General features: G+C 39.6%; 1 protein-coding gene and 2 non-coding genes across 7 annotated transcripts in view; 2 read left to right on the top strand and 1 right to left on the bottom strand.

Moving 5' to 3' along the window:
• pde4ca (phosphodiesterase 4C, cAMP-specific a) overlaps positions 1 to 13,991 on the bottom strand; it is a 66,969-nt gene that overhangs the window by 41,386 nt on the left and 11,592 nt on the right. The window contains exon 1 of one of the 5 annotated variants that reach the window (XM_042497493.2): positions 8,032 to 9,291. The exons of the other annotated variants lie outside the window; for them this stretch is intronic. Within the exon in view, the coding sequence (XP_042353427.2) occupies positions 8,032 to 8,105 (74 nt within the window). The 5' untranslated portion in view covers positions 8,106 to 9,291. Of the gene's footprint in view, positions 1 to 8,031; positions 9,292 to 13,991 lie in introns of those variants that run through there. 5 annotated transcript variants of the gene reach the window in all.
• On the top strand, positions 9,984 to 10,056 carry trnar-ccu (transfer RNA arginine (anticodon CCU)). Its single transcript has one exon. It is a non-coding gene; the product is annotated as a tRNA-Arg (tRNA).
• On the top strand, positions 10,060 to 10,131 carry trnam-cau (transfer RNA methionine (anticodon CAU)). The gene has a single exon. It is a non-coding gene; the product is annotated as a tRNA-Met (tRNA).

Raw genomic sequence — 13,991 nt, 5'->3', positions numbered from 1 at the left:
CCTCATCACCATGGAATCCACAAATGTTAGACAACAGTTTAGAACGGAAAAGAAAAAGCAAGCAAATGAGTGTCTCAATAGGTATCTTTAACACAAGCCAGGTCCTTTTCTAGAGGTCAGAGACTTCAAATGCATCATGGGATCACTGATCTACAACGTACATATTTGAAAAAGTTGGCTTGAATGTTTTTCATATGGTTTTATTTTCAACTTTATATTTACTTTGGTTGCAACATGCAGCACGGACAGCTTGTTACTGTTTTCGCTCTTAAAGAATTTAATATAATCCTTTAATATAATACAAACGCTGTGTGTGCCGCAGTCAAGAAAAACTGCCATTTAAGGAAATCTGAAGAGGTGAATGCACAAAAAGGGCCAAACATAACCACATACTGAACAGACCTACAATACCGCTGTAGATTATATTATGGCTTTATGGAGCCTGAATTCAACAGCAACAGTTTATAAATCCAATCACACAACTACAATGAGTTATATGGTAGCTTTTTCGGTTCTCAGGATCGACTGTGATGAACAGAATCATGATCGGGCTCCTTCTACAAGTCAAACCGGATGTGTCAGATACTTTTATTTTGCAGTCTCTTGTCTTGTTTAGTTTTAATGGCCTTGTAGTCACACTTGTGACTTGGGAGAAAAGACTTTGGACTTGTACAAGTAAAGAATTTTATCGTAAATAAAAAAATATACATCACTATGTACTTTGACATTACAGGGAACTGTTTTCATGTGCAATTAAAAGAATTAAGTGCTTAACAAATTTTTTTTTTCAAGAGTCTTATCCTTGTAACACACACACAGTTGCTGACACACACACACACCCATTTGTTGGCAGTATACCAGAGGATTTCAGTGTGCTTCATGTATCTGCGTCACCATGGTGGAAGAGAGTGGATGTATGACAAAAGACAGACATGAAATGTTAAGTTCTGCTTAGTATCTTCACATCGTGTCTCGTGCTCTGAACGCCGGGGTGACGCTGCAAGGTGATCTCTAAAACTCATAAAACAGCAAGGCATCATAAAATCTGGCTGACCCCTCAGTTGTGGGTTTAATAGTCCATTATTTGCAAAGGGGCCTCATGACATCATGTGTTGGCTACATGGAGGCATGGCGAGCATTCCTGGATAACGAGCTGTTTTGAAGTCAGCGAGCAGCGCTGTGTGTCGGTGTTGTTGCCTGTCAATATTGACTCTGTTAATGTGGGTTAACGAACAGTGAATATTCACCAAAGCTGTTTGCCTTTGTAATCCAAAGGGATGTCAATCACTCTGTGTTTCCTCTTGGTCTGACATTCATTCAGGTCAACAGTGTGACAATAATGCAATGGTACCTTTGTTTTCTCAGGCAGATTTGTTTGTTTAAAATTACTGACAAATTAAGGGTTTTAGAAAGATTGTAAAGAAGCAAATGATTTATAAATTAGAAATACAACCAGGCACTGAATAGGAAGGCCACAGGAGAGGAAATAAATAATTAAAGCCCATTTGATAAATGCTATAAAAAAAATTTTTTTGTTATATTTGCCAACACTTTTACTATATCCACACAGAAGCATTACAGAGTATTAGTGAAAAAATTATTATTATTATGCCCTCTTGAATTACTTCTAGTAGCATTACTGCACATGAACAAAAACAACCAATCAGAGCCGATGAGCCTTTAATGCAGCTGTCGATCATATCAATCACTGCCCGTGTTGATCAAATATGAATCGAAATTCTGTAACTGTACTACTTATGTAACATCCACAAAACAAATGTTTTTGGTAAAATATTTCAGTTTAATGTTTAGCCAAAAAATTAGAAAGTTGATGAAGACTGGAGGCCAGTGCTTGGTTCTCCTAGCTGGGTCACAAACATTCCCATTTTACAATAGTAACTTTAGATAATTCAATCAGGTCAAAAAAATGGTCACTGAACTAAACATTTTGGAAAACTGGAGTATGGTACGAGTTGGAGGCATAGTGTTCACAATTTCCTACAACTCACCAATAAAAAAAAGATGAGTAATCCAGACACAGCCACTCATTTCTCAATGTTGCTGCTGTCTCACCATTACAAATCAAAAACAGCTGCCATGCTTACATGAGTGCTGCAAATTTTTCACCTGCTTCTTCCAGACCTTATACCACAGGAATGCCCTAAAATATATGTTGCATTATGCCATAACAAAATGCTTGTGTGGCCACGTAATATATGCAAAAATTACTACTGTCTGAAACTGACTGTTCTCATACACTGTCCGTACTTATATCTACAAAAAAATAATGCATCACAATTGGTGACCCATGGAATTGAGAAGGCTGCAGTCATGTGACCAATATGTGGGGGAAGTGAAGAAGAAAGTAGTATAGAGAGCAAAAGTCCATGTATGTAGGCACGTTGGCGTGGTGGACAGGACACACACACACAACTTTCCCCTAAGAGACGGTTGTTTTGCATCCTGTGTGAAACCAAGTGAATAGTTATTTTAAGGTACCTCATCACAATGTGTTTTTGCCTAAACCTAACCTATGTAACTTTTCTCTCCTGAGCCTAACCTACATAACATTACTAGCTTAAACCAAACCTATGTACCTTAACGTTAAGTACGTGGCATTACATTGCCATTTATGGGTTGCTTATTCATTAGATATCACACAAAATGTTGTAGAATGTACATCAAACTATAAATTATACAAAAATTAGATTTAAACCCAAAGTGTTATGTTCCTGCATAATTACATGAAATGGAAATATTATCAATGTGTTGTGCAGCTTTACACACACATTTTCCTAAATTAAGCATGTTGACTATCTTTGGAAACTGGGATCTCCACCGGAATTTAAAGTAACTTTGTGTTTGTTTCAGTTATGCTCAGCATTACAATGTGAGTTTGCAGAGGGACCCAGTGTTGGGTACAGCAGAGGTCAGGAGGTTAAAAAAGCAGCTGCAGAAGAATAGAGTGCACACACACACACACACACACACACACACACACACACACACACACACACACAAAGGCATATTCACATGTGCAGAGCTGTGCACTTCCATTAGTAGTTTCCTACATCTGAAACAGGATCTCCAGGAAGGATTATTCCCAAAATGACTGCTTCCTTTGAGAAAAAAAAAATCCTTCCTTACTTATATAATAACTTTTTGAATCCAGCACTCATTATGATGCAGCAATCTACAGTATCTATGTTACAAAGTTCCAGCTTACAGCATGTTTCATCTCTTCAAAAGCACCCGAACAAACACTGCAGTTGCTCTGGTCACTTCAAATTAAGGTGATTGCCACGGGGCGGGAGAAATGCAAACAAACTAAATAAATTACTTCACGGTACAAATGTCATCTAATACGCTGCATACGTAACAAAGCAGCAGCACCAGGTGTCAGCATGTGGCTGTTGCTCGCAGACTATATTTAACTGACTCTCAGTGATGTCAAACGCCGTGTTACAGCATGTACTGTAGTAAAGGCTATCAGTGTGTCGCCTCATGATTCATTAGGCTGCCATCTGCTAGCATGACAGAGGAGTTTGGGGCTCGTCTGATTTGGGGATTGGGGAGATGACAGATTTGCACGCACACATGCAAACACACACACACAGCTGAAAAAAGCCAGGACTTACGCACATCGGAACTTACTAACGAATGCACGTACAGGACATGCAAACACACTCAGGAGCACACATTAAATGCACATTCATATGTACTCAGGTCCATGCACATGCCCAGATGGCAGGTAGCCACTCCTTCAGTAGGGGATTGTTTGTAGGAAAAAATAAGGGCCATAAAATGCAGCAGCCACATCTCCGTTTCATCTCAGAAAAAAAAGTGCTGACCCAGTGTGTAAGCTACAGTAAATATGTGTCCATGTTTATGTTGTTTGCACGGAAACTGCATATGTTTTAATAGGTGCATGTCAGAGAAATTGTACATGCAGTAGATTAGTGTCCATTAGTGTCCGGCAGATCAAAATAATTTTAAATAAAAAAAAATCTTTATATATTTATAAGGTTAGATAAATAGACAGAGGCACCTCTAATAGTTAGTATAAATATATATAGGTATTCCCCTTTTTGTATATACCAATATTTTCTTTATGTACCTTTTTGCACTTTATATATATATATATATATATATATATATATATACACACACATAGCCTTGGTATTGCAATAGTATATACAAGTAATATAGTATATAATCTGTTCTTAAATATTATCTGAGGAACTGCTGCTGGCTTGACACATAACACAGCATCTATTTGTTTCTACTCTATGGTGGAGTTGGATGTGGTGAATACTAGCTGCAGGAGAATTAAACAATATATTCTTTTATTTTTTAAACAATTTGTAAATTGTGTCTTTGTGTGTTAATATGTGTATGTGTTGTTTGTTTCTTGAAAATCTAATTTTAAGAAAGTGTAAAAAAAAAAAATCTAATTAAAAAAATAATAATGATTGGTGAGCTCAGAGCTAACTGATAACACTTAATATTCATTCCAATATAAAAGGGGTGCTCTACTTTTCCTCAAATCAAATGTCTGTAACTAAGAATAATTTGTATAATTTGTAATTTGTATTTTGGCTGTAATGCTATTTCCTCTGTACTGCATTTTGTGCTGTATATATGTTGCCTCAAGTGGCCGAGGCAACATATATGTACAAACAAACAGTGTACAAACTATTGAGTCTAGATGTTACAAAGGTGAAGCAGCTGGCTGTAAAGTCAAGTCTGTTTTCCTACATAGCCCTGAATTACAGGCATTTACAATATTAATAACACACAACACCCTTCATCATCAAAGCGGAGATAAGAAAAAACAGGGATGAACCTAAGAGCAGAGTAAATAGATGTGCAATAGATGTAAATACTAATTCTAGCAGCAGCAAAATTATAAAATGGTGAATAAGAATAACAACATTTAGTGATTTAAGCCCAAAAATACTATATTAAATTAATATAATGAGTACAGAATTGAAGAGTTTCAGAGTGTCTAACTGGCAATCTGAAGCTACCGTACGTTTCAAAGAAAAAAGGTGAATAAGTGTTAATTCTGCCTCACAAAGCACATATACATACACCCCTCTACAATACTACAACTCTCCACAGCACCATGAAAGCTGAATTAGCGATACAACACTGCCTTTTGCCTTTTTCCAGTCGCCTGAAAATAGAAATATAATCCGTCAAACCACCAAGTTGTCTTTATTACTTGATCCAGCAACTGCTCTGTCTGCATGAGGTCGCTGTTCTAAAACGCTCTCTGAGTATAACTTAGTCCATTTCCCCCTCTAGTGGTTACCATGAAAAGTTATCCTAATATCCAACACATAAGAGGACACATAGGAGGATTTTTCTTTTGCTGAAATCCATTTTTCTTTCACCAATAAAAAAGTAAAACAAAGCAACACATTGTGATTTATTATTTTGTTAGGTCTGTTACAGATTTCACTGTTTAAGATTTTAAATTATGTCTAATGATAACACCCCAAATCCCCCTTAGACCAACATCTAAAGTAGCAGTATATCTGATCTGATCTGTTTTTTTTTAATCTCTTTTGGATGAAGACGCCTGTGTCCTCTCACAAAACTATAACACTTTTGAATTTCAGCAGTGTTGTACACTGATGCTGCTGCTGTTGGTGCCAGCCTCACGAATCGATGAGGCTCTGGAGGCGATTGGGGAAATCAGTCATGCTGAAAATATGGAGTACAGCAGTGACGCACACAGCAGCCAGCCCGCCACAGCCACACAGGCTCTAGGCTCTATTGACTAATCTGGGTGCATGTTTGAGGAGGGGGGCTCGCAGCTATATTGGGACCTCTGACATTGACACCGTTGCCCTTTGGTTGAATGGCCTCACTTGACACTTTTTTTGTTGTTTTCCCTCATTATTCTTTCCGTCACAATTACTTTCTGCCTCTTGGAAGTATCTTTTTATTCTGTTTTTGCCACTGTCTCTAAGCCTAACCCTCTCCTTCCTGTCTTTATCTCTGCTCTGAGAGCAGTCCTATCTCAACCCACGTCCTCTCTATCGCTTCTTCACAGCCCTCTCATCTGTGCCTTTACCCTCTTGTTGTCTAAATTATCTCTTCCCCCCACTTGGTTGGCCGTTGCATCCCTCTCGCTCTCACCTCACTCGTCCCATCGTTCTCTGCTCTAGATAAATGTCAAACTGTTATAAGCTGAATGGATGCACGGACTATCTTCTTATGATACTGACTAAGAGCTTGTCCAGCTTAATGCAGTGACACTGTGTTCTTTAAATGTATCTCACTGCCAGAGAAGCCATAAAAAGCATTGTTGGGAAGGTTACTAGGAGCGTGGGAGTGAGTGAGTGTGTGTGTGTGTGTGTGTGTGTGTGTGTGTGTGTGTGTGTGTGTGTGTGTGTGTGTGTGTGTTTGTGCGTGTGTGGGGCGGTCAGAGGATGAATAGTGCCCTGGTACTGTTAGTACAAGTGAGGATAAGAGCTGTCTCTGTTGTGATGGACACATCTGGATTACAAGAGACTGCTTTGTCTCAGTTAAACAAGATCGGAGAAAATTATTTATTTACAAAAGAATTACAACCTTAGCTATTCTAAACAGGCATAAACCATATCATCTCCATTACCGTACTATAAATACATCATTGTCTTCACTGGCACTGAAAATTAAAAACAAGTTTTGAGCTTTGATGTGAAGCTCCCAACAACAAATCAGGTAAAGAGAATAGAGGCTTGTTCTGTTCCCTTCTGTACTTCTGTATCCATGGCTGTGGTCTAAAATCTCCTGCTTTGATCTCCTCATATGATCCAAACAGGCTCACAGCTGGAGGAGTTCAGATGACACTTGTGAAGCACATGTCTTATGCCCAGAGTTCAGAAAAGCACCACACATTGCAAAAAAAAGGGAGAAAAAAAATCCCACAACAGTTCTGAAATGTTTCTTTTTCCTTCCAGCGTAAAGAGGAAGAGCATGATACTTTATGAATCTGTGCAGCTTTTGAGGCTTATTTTAATGATGCATCTCTGTGACTTATCTTACACAATGCACAGAGTCATGTTGACCTCCTTGATATTCATATTCTGTGTGTGCAAAAAAATCCTCCTTGTTGAGTGTCTGTTTTCAGTCTATGCAAACTTACACAATAAGGAGTCCTGCAGGGATCCCATGACAGCTGTAGTAGATTTTATGTTTTTTTTTTTTGAGTTCGGCCTGGTGATTGCACAGTTGTATCAAGTTACAACAATTAAATCAATCAGTCTCATCAGACAAGAGACCATAATTTAACTCTAAAGTGAGTTAATCTGACGCACTGTTTTGTTTCCAAGAGGACAAGATAGAAAACAGAGATGTTATCTGCTGCACACTTTTCCACAGTGCGTCGATATTTCTTCATTCCTCTTATGAAACTAAAAAGTCCTGGACCACATGACAGTCATACCGTGCCTAACACGGACGGCTCGGCTTGGCTTGGGTCCATGCACCCCAAGGAGGGCCATCAGTGGACAGAGTCATCGATCCACCATGCCACCCCGAGGCCTACACCGCCAACCGCAGCACCCAGCACACCAACTACAACATCCACTGGCTCGCACACATCAGATCACTTAGGAAAATGTTTTACGTTTTGGCATTAGACAGGGTTACAGTGAGACAGGATACAGGTGCAGACTCATCACCAGATAAGTATTTGCTATCACTGGGGCAAACCAAACTGCAGCTTTAACCCGTCTGAGAGATGCCATGAGATTAATGTCCATGTCAAAATGTTTTCCATCTTAAACAACTTTTCATATTTTATGCAGTCTTGAAACATGAAAACCTGCCTGATAAACACCAACAAAATGCTACACGACTGTAATCAGCAACAGAGCAGCAGTGTCAAACAGTTCCCCTTCAGCTGACTTCATTTTATGTACTGTTAAAGGTAAAAACAGAAATCAGCTCCCCAGTGCTTCCTGAATCTTTGCACCTGCATTATGCTTAATCAGTGACAGTACTCACAATAACAAAACACAACCGGATACATACCCAATGCACGAGTGTCTGCGGGTGGAGAAGTTACTGTGCATCTTCCTTGAAAAGCGAGAGTCTTTGTTCATCATTTTATTGGCAGGTTCAAAAAAGGTGGGATGAGTTCACAGAGGCATCAAAATAGCAGCTTTGGGAGGTGAGGGATAAACAAAGTAAACTTTCATGTTGTCATGAATCAAAAAGGAGAGATGCTGTCTGTGGTCACAAGTTATGGGTCCTTCTGACAGGACAAAGCAGGAAAAACAGGTCCAAGAAAGACAAATGTAAAACAACACCAATATGCAAAACACGAGAGTCTCATCAGCGTCAACTGGTAGGAGCAAGAATAAAAGTGAGGGCAACAGTAAGTCAGGCCTGCTGAGTATTCTCTATACTTATAAGAAAAAAGTTATGAGCTAGAAGCCATTCACTTTCAGTTCAGTGCAGAATAAAACTGGAAATTCATTTAGCGGTCAAGCTTTCGGTCCCGGCGTTAAGGATATGTCCATTTGTTTTTGTCGAAAAGGAAGAATCAGAAAAGTTCAGCTCAGCACACGTGTGTGAACAGCCTAAAAACGCAAAGAGTCTTGGCTGTCAGAGACCAGTTAACATATCACCTCACTGACATCGAAAGACGTGGGCTGAATCAAATCAAGGGAAATTGAGGATGGTGTCAGCTGTCAGTGCTCATCTGGGACTACTTCTGCACTCGTTCTCCTTTCAGCTCACCACAGATGTGCCAAGACAAACGCTTCTGTCGCAGTTTTTTCCCTTCCCGTACTTCTACATGGGAAATAGAAAGCTTGATTTCATCCAAATGAGCTGCAAACCAAACTCCTCAACAATGGTGTTTTCTGTCTTTAAAAATCCAAAAAACTGAGCAGAGTTAATCTTACTGGGGGGGAGCGAAAAAAAAAAGGAAAAAAAAGTGAGCTGGAAAGGGTGTTATAATCCCATCAGATGCTCCCTGGAGTGGGCCGTCCCATGTAGTCCCTGTCAGTTGGCCATAACCGACTTCTGCTCTCTCTTCTCTCCTGAGAGTGGTGGGACCAAACTCAGGCTTAAAACAACAAACAACAACACTATCTCCCCCGAGAGTGAGAGCGAGAGAGAGAGAGCGAGAGAGATATTGTGGAGGGAAAGAGAAGGGGTGGAGAGAAAGAGAGCGGCAAAGCAAATTGCATGAAGAGAGAGAATGGCATAAGAAAGTGGACCAAATGTACTAGGGTTGGAGTGGGACGAGAAGAGGTGAAAGGAGAAAAAAAGTGCTATATTGTAGTATTAAGTAAGTTAGTAAGTTTTTTTCTCTATGAGAGTGTTTACAGTTTCTCTTTTCGTGTAACCAGCCTGCCTCCATGCCAGCAGCAACAATGGTGCACTGGTCAATCAATACTTCAATATTGTGTGTGTGATTCCATTTTCCTTTTTAATATCGAGTTCTCCTCTCATGCAACGATATAATCCATTTGATTCACACAATATCCTCCTCACCATTAAAACAAATATTTGGTGTCGTCACAAACGTGCCTGTGAAAATACTGCAGCGGAGACGTGATTAACAAAGGATGGAAACATCTCGTTTTTCATGATGTGAGGGAGGAAGCAGACAGGAAGTGTCCGTTACAACACATCTGAGGTTTATTACCGTCCATGATAAGCATCAAGTTAGCCTGGAAAATGAGAGAAAAAGACCCTTATTGGAATCAGTTTCAAAGGAAAAAATTCACCCAAAAGTAAAAATCCTCTTATCTGTAGAGCTATTTATTGATCTAGGTTGTTTTGGTGTGAGTTGCCCAACATAGGCAGTATCAGCTGCATGTCTGCCTTCGAATTTATTCGAACTAGGTGGCATCGGGCCGGTTATTAACACTTTGATGATTCCCTGATCTTACTTCACATACAGACTTCCGTCCTGTTCATACTGTCTTTGATCAATGAGGTGTGGTCATCAGTTTCTAACAGGCACAGCAGCCCCAGTGGCCTAATGGATAAGGCACTGGCCTCCTAAGCCAGGGATTGTGGGTTCGAGTCCCATCTGGGGTGCATAGCAGAGTGGCGCAGCGGAAGCGTGCTGGGCCCATAACCCAGAGGTCGATAGATCGAAACTATCCTCTGCTATGTCAGCATTTTACACATCCATGATTAAACTCTCTCTGCTTTAATTCCAGTCACCATTAACCATAAGTCGCAGCGTACAGGAACTGTAGCAAAAAGGGTAAAGGATCACAATGTCATACATCAATCAAAACGTAAACTTAGGCTGTTTTAATTTTGGGAAGCAAAAAAAGTCATTAGGACTTTATTGTGCTTTATGCATCCTGCCGGCTGCAGATGCCCTGTGGTTGGTCAAGTTATTGAGGACACAACTGTTGGTCAGCATAGACAGTTCAGAGGTCTCACAACAAGGTTTGAAGATGGGGTGTCCGGTGGCTCAGTGGATGGAGCAGACACCACATGTGTGAAGGCAGTGTCCTTGCCGCAGCGGTCATGTGTTTGACTCCAGCTTACGGCCCTTTGCAACATATCATCCCCTCTCTCTCCCCCCTTCACGCTGTCACTCTGTCCTATCCAATAAAGGCAAAAATGCCAAAAAAAACCCCAAAGTTTAAAGAGGAACTGAGCCCATTGTACACTGCCTGTTCATTGCAGGGATGTGGTGCTGTTATTCTGCCTCGCTGTTCTTTATGGAAGGTAAGAACGCAGAATCGGGGACAGAGTTATCTCTAGTTTGGGGCAGTAACATCACTAAACCGATGTCTGTGTAAACAGGTCAGCCGGCAGTACAGAAAAAATGTGATGTTCTGATAATATGCTATGTGTTCAACATTCAAACACTCAAAGAAGAAAAACATCCATCCAAAATGTCTGCAAACTAGGGAGGCAATGAGGACCAGGAGCTCCTTACCCTCTGGAGCAGAGGCTGAAATGAACTGCCTTATGACAGGGAGGTTAATATGGGTATGTTATATGTATGTCACATTAGAAGTTGATGCTGATGTGTTACACGACTTGCCTATCATGCATCCTTTGCTTTGGGAGTTGCCAGTATGCTTATCTTAAAGTCAAACACGGCAGCAGCATCATACCTGCATCCCAAAACTAAAAAAGTCAAGGTAAACATGTTGATGGCTGTGACCATTACCCTCTTTGCTACAGTTCCTGTATGCCACAGCTACTGTGACTTATGGTTAATGGTGAATCGAATATAAGCAGAGAGAGTTTCATCATCAATGTGTAAAATGCTGACATAGCAGAGGATAGTTTCGATCTATCGACCTCTGGGTTATGGGCCCAGCACGCTTCCGCTGCGCCACTCTGCTGTGCTCCCTGGATGGCACTCAAACTCACAATCCCTGGCTTACGATGCCAGTGCCTGATCCATTAGGCCACCAGGGCTGCTGCACCTGCTGCTGCGCCACGGTCAACAGCATATTGTGACAGTGACAAACAGTGGGTGTAGTTCAGTAGAAAGAAAAAATCCTACATGAAACTGCTCACAACAAGGTCTATGGATTATCTTGGATCAGGTCATGTTTTGAAAAGAGACATCGCTGTTGAGATTCAAGTGTATTTTTGCTGCTTTGAGCACCAGAAGCCGAGCACCGTCTAACTCCATTATCCTGGAGAGAAGGCAAACATCTCTGCGGCCTATATCTCCAACACTCGGCAGCTCACACCAAAACAATCTAGACTGAACAACAGCGCTACGGTTGAGTGGAAAAATATGTATTTTTGATTTTTGGGGTGAATTGTCCTTTTAAGAGGTAAATATATAGAAGCATATAGAAGCATATTAATCTTGTATGTTATTACTAAAATGTACCTGTCTTTTGGGTCTGTATATTTGTTAACTAAAGCTATATTTTTTTATACTTGATAAATAGTGGTGTCTTGTAATGCCTCAGGGAATGGGTCAAATGTCGGCATGAAACCTATTAATGAACTATTTGGAGGTAAAACACAAAAAAATATGTAACTAAAGTTACTAAGTAAACGTTTTCTTGGAGAAACTCTTGTGATTTTCATTTTGCTATATTGATGACTTTGCCCATTTTCTCTACTGTTCACCAGAAAGCTTCATGTTTATTTCAAGCTGAAGGAAAAGGCTGCAAACATAACTGAGGTACTAACAATATTTTCTTTTTAAACCTCCAGAAATATTAGGGCCCCTATCCACTCACATCAGCAAAGGTTAATGTCTTTCCTAAACTGTTACCATCACAGACACAGAAACCTTCTGATGCACAGTGCCATCGTTTCACAACACAGCATCCTCTAGTGGAAAAGGGCAGAAAATGCAATGCCAACTTTCATTCAGAGAATGTGTGAACATCCTGAATGTAACTATTTTTTTGTTCTGCTGCTAGAATTGTAATATATACCTGACTGAGGGGAGGGCGTGCAGACCTGACGTAATTTCTTCAGGCTAATTATGACACTTATTCAAAATTCCAAACTACTCTAAAATCACTCATTTTGAAAGGAAAAAACTATAGCATTTTCTGACTATCATCTTCACATTATTTAACAAATGACTTGTTGCATAAATTCTTTCAAAGCCCATTACTCACATGCAAATTATTAGAGATTATATCACACAATTTAGAAATGACCAATATACTGTTTTTTTGCTGATATCTGATATACCACTATATAACGAATTTTTCTGGACTGCAGATTCTGACGCTGATATATGCACATACTTCTTTCCGCCTAATTGCAGTATTTTCTGCAGTGGAATTAACATCTTATTATGCCTACTCTGATCATGATGGCTCACTGGCAGATGCAGACATTAAAAAATTCCTTTTCAAAATGTACACATTCACGAGGCGAAAAAAGAAACCAACGTCAACTCAGGTTACTTGTAAAATGTAACATTTTTAAACAAAACTGTAAAATTCATCCCACTTTAAGAAGATGCTTTCTCTGAGACAATCCCGACAATTGTCACAACCCGGAAAAAATTGAGCTATTTCAACTTATTAACGTGGCATAAATACAGCATTAACTTATTTGCCTATCATATCAGCAGAAATGTTAATTTCAAGGTCGATATTCACTTTTAAAAATCTTTACCGACCCTATATTATTGTACATCCCTAACACAAATCCATGTTTTTTCCCACTTTCTATTTTGTTACTATTGTGTAGTATGTTGCAATAAGGTTGTATTGTCATATATCTTGATATGTGTTCCCAAATATTTTGAAAATTAGACAACACATACTTTAATAATATATAGTTGTACATGTAGTATATGCACATAGCCAATATTGTGTAAGCTATGTTAGTAATACTTGAGTTGCTCATGTTAACTCCGATGTAGTCACCTCAGAAATCAATATTCAAAGCCAAAGAAATGAAGACGTGCATCAAATAAAGTGATTACTTTTCTATCAGCCCAGAAATTGTTCTAAATTTATCAATGAAAGACATAATGGAAAAAAAACTGGCTGTCACCTCGGAGCTGGCTTGCAAAAAACAATTTTCATGAAATGTTTTTTTACAAAAAAACCCATTTGACGTGATGTCTCTGGAGTGGAAAGAGAAGCTTAATCAACTTAGACAGTTAGTGAAAATAACTTTGTGCGTATGTTCTATATTTAAGCCGCATGCGACATTTATTTTCCGCCGGACTCCCAGTTTGTTTAATTCCTCCTCCTTGCCAGCCATCCTGCTATAACTCATCTCCATCCATTTATTTCAGCACTGACATTATGGGACACTGCACATACCCCGCAGAGGGACACTTCCAGTGACCTGACCTCGGAGCTGTACAATATTAAAGCTCTGACGTGTTGAAGATCTGCCGGCATCTTACTTTCCAGATTGAGCCTTCAAAAATCCCCTCAACTGGACTTTTGCCCTCTAATATTTAGATTTTCAACAGACACGCTGAAATTAATGAAACCGTTTTAAAGAGTTGCAGTAAACTCTGGAAAAGAAATGTGTCTTTAAATCTCAAGTCGGAGACC

This window comes from Plectropomus leopardus, chromosome 12, assembly GCF_026936395.1.
Source record: "Plectropomus leopardus strain MGB_pleo_1.0 chromosome 12, ASM2693639v1, whole genome shotgun sequence".
Lineage (NCBI taxonomy): Eukaryota > Metazoa > Chordata > Actinopteri > Perciformes > Serranidae > Plectropomus > Plectropomus leopardus.
Note: the sequence above shows the minus strand (reverse complement) of the source record. Positions and strands in the feature narration are given on the sequence as shown.